General features: G+C 36.8%; 1 protein-coding gene across 1 annotated transcript; it reads left to right on the plus strand.

Annotated features, from left to right (window-relative positions):
- The first annotated feature begins 2,045 nt into the window (after positions 1-2,045).
- On the plus strand, positions 2,046-3,827 carry LOC113234118 (retinol dehydrogenase 11-like). Its single transcript, XM_026469377.1, has 2 exons — positions 2,046-3,287; positions 3,388-3,827. Exons 1-2 carry the CDS (start codon positions 2,580-2,582, stop codon positions 3,739-3,741), a joined length of 1,062 nt encoding a protein of 353 aa, XP_026325162.1. The 5' UTR covers positions 2,046-2,579; the 3' UTR covers positions 3,742-3,827.
- Positions 3,828-10,165: the final 6,338 nt, after the last annotated feature.

Raw genomic sequence — 10,165 nt, forward strand, 5'->3', positions numbered from 1 at the left:
ACAGTACTATTCTTTTACAAGTACTGTACCATTATAATGAAAGTTAAGTAGTAAAAATTCATGTGTAAGTAATACAATCGTGCAGTTAAGTCACGCATTAAACGAAAACAATCGACCAACTCACTTATTTCTATTTGCATCAAACAAGTGCTTTGCAACGCTCTGCAACCAGAGGGCAACGAACATAAACAATGGCGTCCAGAATTTTGATTACGACACAAAGGATGATAAAAAGATGAGAGGCCTCTCAAACACGCGAGGATTCCTACTTTTACTATGGCAAAAGCATTTAATAAACATCTTCATCGTCCTACTGCTGGGCACAAGTCTCTTGTGTAATTAAAGTTTTTGGGCCATAGTCTGCAGCGCTGACCCACTTTCCAAGGGATATGAACCTTCGATATGCAAGTTTCATCACGATGTTCCAGTATTCGACGCGTTTTGCTTCCACATGTCTACGGCGAATGGCTATGGAGTGGAATTCCATGTCTGCAGACTTATTCTCTAAACGCTATAAAGAGGGCCTTTTCAAGGCAAGATTGAAGAGGTATTAAACTGCCTCAGTGGTCGAACGGTTACCATGCCGGACTGCCACGCAGAGGTTCCAGGTTCGATTCCCGGGCCGGGAGAAATATTTGTATGGCCTACAATTATTTCTCTCGTGAGTTTGGGTGTACATGTGGTTGTCTATGTGTGTGTCCATGGCACCCGCGACACAGGGTTTCCCTAGTGCGGGGCTATGTTGAGTGTGTGCGTTATTTATTTATTTATATTATTTAGTGCGTGCATACTACAAACCCGACCTCATCGTCACTTTCCATCTAGTGATTTAGAGGACAAATGCGTATTTGTTTTTTTATTCGATTGAATATTAGCGAGAGGCATTGCCACTAAACATTCACGATGGCGAATCAGAATTAGTAGAGGCGAAGCTGCAGAGCCTTGAACACCGCCGTAAAGTTACCTGCTTATCGGTATTCTACAGGATATATCACGGAGACTGTGCAATGGAATTACACAATTTAATTCCGCCTTTCCATCACCGGGGGATTGGATTTAGGCTTGGGTTCCACCCCTATATGGTGGATATTTCAAAGATTCGCACGAAGCGTTACGTTTCCACATTTCTATGGCGAACGGCTATGGAGTGGAATTCCCTGCCTGCAAACTTATTCTCTAAACGCTATAACTTGGGCTTTTACAAGGCAATATTGAATAGGTATTATTTAGTGCATGCGTTATCACCGACCTCATCGTCACTATCCGCCAGGTGAGATGGACGTCAAATAATGCGCACTTATATATTTTATGAAAAAAGTCATAAGCACTTGACCCCCACAAGGGTCTGTACCGTCATCGTCTCCATTCAGAAGCGACCGTTCCTACCGCTCTGAAAAACATAGGACAATAAGTAAAATAAAGTTTTCCGTGATCGAATTAGGTAAATCGATCGACATCGTAAAGGCTATATTTAGCAAGACTGGCGTTGTTTTTTTTTACAAAACTTGAACATAGCGAGATGGGTAGACGACTTCTAAGACTGATAAAGCAATCTTACGCTATGCTCCAATGAATCCGATTCATAAAAGTTCAAAGACCCATAATTAAAATCTCGATGGACGATGGTACCGCTATAAATGCTATGATGATTTTTGATTTATGATTTTTGTTTTTTTTTTATAATAAAAGTCAAGATATGCTATCACCAGTATTATAATGTAAGCTATTAATTACTAGAATCGTGAGATAGCGTGATATGGAATTTGACCCGGCATTCGAAATCGATACGAGTCGACGTCTGGGTAATACCGTTACCTAATGTCGAACACATCCAACAATAACACAAAGAAACAAGAATTATATTTTGTTAATTCCATAATTAGAAACCGGCCAGGTGTATGACTATTTTAATATAAATGTAACGTCCTGGTCATAGTGCTGAATTTTGTACAGCAATAAAGTGTAAATACCATCACGTAAAACGCATGCGTAGATATTATCGTAAACAAATAGCCTGTTTGATTTTCCTGGAACGTACTGGTAAACTGATGGAATATTTCAAAGCGTTTTATGTAACGCATAACAATATTTACACTAGGCACAGGGTCAAGAGCAAATCAATGACACTGTTATTTAAATTTAACTCTTGCTGCTTGACGTGCTCTTGAATGCCAATTAATAACTTAAACCGGACAGAGTTTCAAACGGGGCAGATATGTCACTTGTCAAAAATTGATATTGTAATTATTGAAAAACAGGTGACAGATTACATCATCGACTCACATTCCATTCCGGCTCGAGTCGCCCATAACACGTATCTGTCGCAGTATAACTTTGACTGGGCGCAATTTAATAACCATTATTTTAACAAGCTGGTCTGTTTCTGTGGCAAATTGTTTCGATAATTCCTATCATTGCCAACAACCTGCGCATCTACATTCTACAGGACTAACGGTACATTATTGAATACAAACAACGCTAGAGAGAAAGCGTGGAGGATTTCCACCCGAGTGAAAGCAACCGAGCAATGCCAGTGTAACCGCCGCGCCGCGTCGTACGGACGAAAACATAACCTCAAAATGTCGCTCGCTATCGCCTCTATCGCTGTACTGGGCACAGCGGCGCTAATATACTGGTACAGGAATAGAGATAAACCTATCAAGTACTTACTGCGTGAACTTCGATACACATTGGACATGCAGGGAGCCGGCGTCGGAGGACTAATCGACGACTGGGTGAATATACGGCGGAATAAAATAGTGTTACCAGATGCAAAGAAAAAAATTGCCGTTATAACAGGAGGTGCTCGCGGAATAGGAACGGAAGTCATCAGAGGCCTTCTCAAAGCCAACATGGTTGTTATTATGGGGATCAGAAAACCAGAACAGGCCACGAAACTCAAGGATACAATGGAAAATTCGGAAAACTTACATGCATTTGAACTGGATTTGCAATCACTGAAATCTGTTAAACAATTTGCTGACAATGTTTTGATAAGGTATCCGGAAATTCATATCTTAGTAAACAATGCAGGGATTATGTTTGGAGACTTCCAGTTGACAGAAGATGGAATTGAAACTCAATTAGCTGTAAATCATTTGGGCCATTTCTATTTGACACACTTACTCTTGCCAGCTTTGAAAAAAGGCGGTGCGATCGAAGAATCGGCCAGAGTTGTCAACGTAACGTCATGCGCCCACTACCCCGGCACAATATACTATGAGGACATTAACATGAAGACTTATTACGACACAACAGCTGCATATGCGCAATCTAAATTGGCACAGGTATATACAACGTTATGTTTGTTTAGATAAAAAATCAGATTTTTTTTTCTTTACTTTGTTATTATGCATGGACAATTATTTATCATGTTTTTTTTTACAGCTTATGACTGCAAGATACGTAAATAAGCTTTTATCTGACGAAGGCTACAGAGTGAAATGCTACGCTGTTCATCCAGGAATCGTCAACACTGATTTGTTTGAGAAGAGTATGTTCAAAAAATTATTTCCTTGGGCAATGAAAATGTTCTTTAAGACTCCGGAAAAGGGCGCCATTTCTATTCTTCACACTTGTTTCGACAAAGATTTAGAAAACAAGGGAGGCATGTACATTAGCAACTGCATAGAAGGCATCAGTAACAGATTTTCAAAGAATGTAGAATATCAGAAAAGATTATTTGAGCTGTCATGTGATATGGTTAAAATTGATTCACAAAATTATGGTAAAGGAATGTAAACAACATTCAATTTCCCTAGTCTTTTGTGGTATGGTGCAAACAAAAATGAAATGTCACAAATACCGATTGCATGTTATTAGATTTAAATGTGCTTACATCTATTAATTGCAAAGTAATAAATATATTTTTCATACAATTTTTTGTATCACTTGATCACATATAACTACATAATTTAAAAAAAATGAGACGAGTAGGTACTCATCTAATTTTTTTTATAATAAAACTAATATAACTCATCTCATTGTTAATAAAACAAGGAAATAATACATAACAATATTTGACTAATAAAAAAAATCTAAGATTGCAGTTTACTTTCATAATGATAATATATGGACAAACAAAGTTTTCACTTGTTTGGAACAGATGATAATTATTTTAAATAATTTGAACTAGATTTTCAACATCATAAAGTGTCTCTGTATCTGAATTTCAAAGTTAAAACAAATACAGGAACCAACAAATAATCAATGATTTCTAGTAATAAACACCTATCAATCTAAATATGAAAGTAGTTACCTAATTATTTATTCCTGAAGAGTAAGTACTTCCTGCAATTGCATGATACCTTACATAATGGACTGTAAATGAGCTAAATTTAAAGTTAAATAACTAAATTTTATATTATATAGACACAGGTTAATTTGACATTACATAATAATAATGTGCCAGACAATCACAGCAATTACCTGGTCACAAACAAAATCCCTGTAGTGACTATGAGAGCACCTGAATTCACTCTGAGAAATTGACCACAACACCCAAATAAGAACCAATTGAGGCAAGTTGTTATCCCAAATTGGTCCTATAGAGAATTAAACGTCAAACCACATCATACAGCATCCACATTACGAGCCATTGGGCGGAGGAGATAATCAAGATTTAATTAACAATTAGAATGAGATTAACAAATAAATATAAGAATGAACATGCAGAGTTCAAATTTCAATGTTGCGTTGCATTAATTTCTTTTAAATAAAGTCTTTTTATAATTACTGTGAATTTAAGCTAACATAAAATATAGTAAAACAATTAAACATTATATATATTTTATTCTTGTATTTCTATCTGCATTCGCTTTTCCTTGTACATTCCAATTTTAAATTTGTAAAGTTGTTTAAATTCACACCCCATGTTCAGGGAAATTGGTACAAAAATTTAATGATAACACAGTTCTATTCTATTTTTGTGTTATTGAACAGAATTCTTTTGTTATGAAGAGAAAGAGAAATCAATGGATTAATTTCCCATTTTGTTGACTTTTATGGCATGCCAGTTACTCATGATGAAATAATGCTTGAATGCTATAATTTTCATGGACACCCAATGAATTCAATGACCCATACATTTAAGTAATAATAAGATATATGTATACTTTAAGAGTTCTGTCCCACTTTAGGAAGAAGCTAAAGGTACAGACCTAGGACTGGCCTAGACACATGATGCCAGTGTGCGCAGACTTAGAAAAATATTTTGTGAATAAAAAAAATCTTGCACCCAGGTGCGCCCAAACCTTTAAATCAGGCCATGGATACTTGTATTATAGAAAGTTATATTTTTAATAATTTGTTTTATTTATGACATGAAGCTCAGAGTGAAGAGTAGATAAAAAAATATTAAGTCCTAAATATCCGCGATGATCAATTCATCACCACCAGTTAATGTCACAATAAAACTCAGTATTTTATCCAACCATGATGGAGCCATAAAAATTAAAAAAAAAACACATCCAAACCTTGTATATTACCTAGACAAGATGTTAAAATGTCTTGGTGATTGTCATTTCCATCATACTAAGGACATATTTATAATTTACTTATTACCCATTCATAAAAAATATATACACAATGATTACAACTAATAAACTTACCGGCTGAAGAATCCAGACAGTCCTTTCTTCTTCAGCTTAGCCTGTTCCTGATCTCCCAAAGTAGTATCACCAAGATCATCCTCCTTCGAGGCACTTGACCCCAAAGAACACTCGGAAAGGCTTGAAACAGTACTCGAGAATGAACCTCCATCTTTGCCACGCTGGTGCCCACTCACACTGCCACCCCATTGGAGTGTACTCTTAGGAGAATCACTGGTATCACTCTTCTCACAAGTTGATATAGAGAAGTTCCCTTCGTCGCTGAAACTACTCTTTTTGGAAAGCTTGTCAATTTCATCAGCTACGTCTTCTGGCGTTTTTTCAGCCTTCGGACTCACAAAGTGCAATTGCTTTGTAATTGGATTGTATGCGAGTTGCATGTTATCCAACGCCTCACTAAGTCGCATCCCGCCTTTTTGGCACGGTGTAGTCGACATCCTGAATTTTCTAAATTCGAACGCGGAATGCGTTCACAAACCACATCCATATTTATTCGCACCAAATTTCAGTACAGCCATTATTAATGTGAATCATTTTTGTAATGGTTTCATTTATTTCCGCACCATTAAAGAATTTAATCTCCGTCAAAACACTTTGCCTATCACAAACAACACTACAATAACATCAATAGGATTTTATCAGTCCATTCGCTAATTATGTTTTTAATAAAAATAGAAAGACACAACCTTTGATAATTAGATGACGAATCAATAAACAATATTTATAAGTCTACACTAATTACTGTAAAATAATGTTCAAAATAAAGACTGAAACAAAAATTACGATGTTTGTGTATAAACTATTTTCGTACTAAATAAATATAAAAGCAAACACACCCATCCCATCGCCCTTTACTTTCCACTGTAAATAAGTTGACTTAAGAATTTGTGAGCCTCGCTTCGTCTGGAAAAGCTCAAAACTTACAATGTCAATTCGCTTGATTCGCATTCTTTTTTCGCAATCCCATATGTTAGACTGAGATAGCGCAATATGAATTAACTTCATCTGTTTCGTTTTATTTGTATGTAATTTGTAATTTCTGTACAATAAAAGCTACGTCAGAAATGTTATACTACCAAATAAAGAATAACTGCTAAGCAATAAACTGAAACTTATGTATCACTATTTTTAAAATCGGAAGCTTCATATGCACTTTCTAAACGATAACTGCAAACTGATGCGTTCTTGGTGCGTTCTCAGAGCGTGAAGTGCGACTTTACTTACTTTTGTTTTCACCAGCAGTCTGTATATACATAACTGAATCATAATAAGAGTTCATGGTAAGGCCCTCTACTCTGTACGACTACAGTTAGCTAATTTTCCGAAGAAATTATTATCGTCCTCCGTCAGTCCATCACTGCTGAGAATCGTGACTTTGAGCAAGTTTTGTAAACCTTTAATCAATCTTCTCCACTGCACTGTCGTTGGCTAGGTGGAATGGTGAAAAAAAAAAAAAAAAGGTGGAATGCCAAATTTGAAATAAGTATCGAGTTCTTAGGTTTTCACGATTGTTACACATAGGAAATGAAACTTTTCCTTCCTCTATCTATCCTTGCAAAAGAAGTCCGTTATCTACCCAGGATGCTGCGAGAGGCCATTGAAATTAAAAAACATCCTAATTTCAACAGGGAAGATGGTTTCTCCGTACCACCAGTTTGGGATCCAGTATTTCCTCTAATGAAAAATCCCAAACAGACATAAGACTGCAGTACTAATTAATATGTTTTAATTTTCTTCTAATTTCTATTATTAATTAATAATAAATTGAACTTAATAAAAATGCATTCAATAAAATAATTTGCAAAACTTAATGTAGCGTAAATTGGAATGTTTTGTTTGTAAAATTAAAAATAAGGTATTTAATTAATAACTATTGTAACTATAGTGAAAAAATAGGGTGGCTTGCATCAATATTAGACATAACTGGTTGAAGACTACCACCTCAGTCAACCGTGACCATGGGACCTGTAAAGGACCCGAAACGTCGGTTTGTTTGAAAAAACAAATATACGCGATTTAAATCCGGAAACATAGTTTATTTCTTATATTGAAATATGTACTTAGTGGAAATTATTCTGAAAAATTAGAAACACTCATATTATGTTCTGGCATAATATGAGCCTTTCTAATTGTTCCGATTTTTTTTTTTTTCAAATATCTAAACGTATTTTGAAGTTTTAGTTACCGTCAAGCTTCCGTCAAGTATAGAATAAAATTGTATGATTAAAGCAACTATATCTAGTAATAACGCACACACTCAACATTATAAACAAGCAAGTTATAGTAAAACGAGATTTCAAATGATTCGATAACAGCGATAAAAGAATCATAGGTAAAAGGTTAAAAAAATCTTTAAAATGGTTACATCGTTTTCATCTTATTTTTCCATCCTCTAAAGGTTTTCATTCAGTATCTTCAACATTTGACAGATTCAGCGTTCAACATTAAAATATGGAAAAATATTTAATTTTCTACCTAATTTTACAAAATTTTCTCCATGACCCAACACACTATGTACGACTGAGATAAATGTATAACTCATGGAGGAACACAAGTGAATAAAATGAAACAATGAAATTATCACAAAATATATTTATTTTGTCTAGTGTTCGTTGCCTACACTGAAATCACTCAGGTTTAAATTATTAGGTAAAGTCAATCGACATTTTATAACTAATCAATATTGTAATAATACAAAAATACATTCAATATTACATTATAATATTTACAATTAATTATAAAAATTACAGAGTTAGCAAAAAACAACAATGACGTGTAAAAAAAATCACAAATAATACGTAATCACGTGCGTGCTTTTGGGATAATTTCTCAACTCTTTGGTTCTTCAAGTTTGTTATTTGTGGCACTTAGTTCAGGAAATAGTTCCAATACACATAAATCCAATAAATTATACACCAACTGCAACAGAAAAACTTAAATTAGCTTATCGAGTTCTTAGGTTTTCGCGATTGTTACACCAAGGAAATGAAACTATTTTTCCGGATTTAAATCGCGTACATTTGTTGTTTCAAAGAAACCAACGCAGTCTGTGAGCATGCCATGAATAAACCTACACATTCAATGAAGTTTGACAAACAGGTCCTTGCAAAAGAAGTCCGTAATTTCCCTGGACGCTGCGAGGCCATTGAAATTAAAAAACATCCTAATTTCAACAGGGAAGATGGTTTCTCCGTACCACCAGTTTGGGATCCAGTATTTACTCTGATGAAATATTCCACACAAACATAAGACTGCAGTACTGATTAATATATTTTAATTTATTCTAAGTTCCATTATTAATTAACAATAAATTTAACTTTATAAAAATTCATATTGTTAAAATAATTTGTAAAACTGATGTAGCGTAAATAGGAATGTTCTTTATAAAATTAGGTAGCCTATCACAAACTAGATTTTTACCGAAGAAACGTTTGTTCAAAATTTCATTACCCCGAAAACCGAATTATAACGAAACCGTTGTTCTTTCAGGATATGTTGGATGTTTATCGCAAGGACACGATTAGGTTCGGTTAGGTTAGGGTTCAGCCCAGTCCCACATAACCCCGGCTCTGCCCCCGCGGGCCCGGGGTATGTGTAAGGAGATTCCCCCGGATTAAACAAAAAAAAAAGGTGAAGTTAGGTTTAAAAAAAAAATTTCCTCCCAAAATTACTTTGGAGGTTATGAAAATTCGAGCCAGCGTTATTTCTGGAAAATGTCATTTCGGACTTCTAACAGGTCACCGTAAAATTAAAAATAGGGTACTTAATTAATAACTTTTGTAACTATGGTGAAAAATAGGGTGGTTTGCATTATTATTATTAGACATGACTGGTCGTGACCTTCAGGATAGCTGGTCGCCGCACTCTGACGGGGACTGTAGGGCAGCACCTCTCGCTGCCGAGCGTGGTTGCCGCCATGCTCGATAGCGAGGAGTCCTGGGAGGCGGTGGCCTCCTTTTGCGCAGAGGTTATGTCGCAAAAGGAGGCCGCGGAGCGGGTGCGCGAGGACGCGGCGGACGCGCACCCGCTCCGGCGCAGACGTACGGGGAGAAGGCGAAGGCAGTGCGCTGCTCGCCTGATCCCCTAGTGAGACCAGCGGACTCTGGACAGGGACTCCGGAGCCTGCATTGCACGGCCTCACTCGTCTGGGGGGCGGGTCGGCGGACAACCGACTCGCCCCTCCGTTGGCGCGGGAGCCCTGGCGTAAGCTAGGGCGGCCGGGCGGCGTCGTGGTGAATGTTCACTGATCCCACGGCGCCGACTCAACCGGCGAGAGGGAAACTCGGGGGGGTTTTAGTGGGGTAGGCCCTCCAGTCTGGAGGGAGAGTCCCCACATAACCCCTGAGTCTCCATAAAGATTTCCCCCCGTAAAAAAAAAAAAAAAGGATGGCTGGTCGCCTGTGGCGTCTGGCAGTGAGTGTGTATTCAAGAATTGCTACCTATTCCAAATAATAATTGGTAACTTTGATATATTCTGAGAAATTAAAAAAAATAATTGACCAGTCATTCTGATATCAGGATGGCTGGGCGCCACTTTGTTCAGCATGAAGGGAGCA

This window comes from Hyposmocoma kahamanoa, unplaced genomic scaffold, assembly GCF_003589595.1.
Source record: "Hyposmocoma kahamanoa isolate Upper Pololo Valley unplaced genomic scaffold, ASM358959v1 81, whole genome shotgun sequence".
Taxonomy (NCBI): domain Eukaryota; kingdom Metazoa; phylum Arthropoda; class Insecta; order Lepidoptera; family Cosmopterigidae; genus Hyposmocoma; species Hyposmocoma kahamanoa.

Coding starts and splice junctions, on each gene's coding strand:
- LOC113234118 (XM_026469377.1), top strand. CDS start 2,580: ATGTCGCTCGCTATCGCCTCTATCGCTGTACTGGGCACAGCGGCGCTA. Junction 3,288..3,387: donor CGCAATCTAAATTGGCACAG/GTATATACAACG, acceptor TTTTTTTTACAG/CTTATGACTGCAAGATACGT.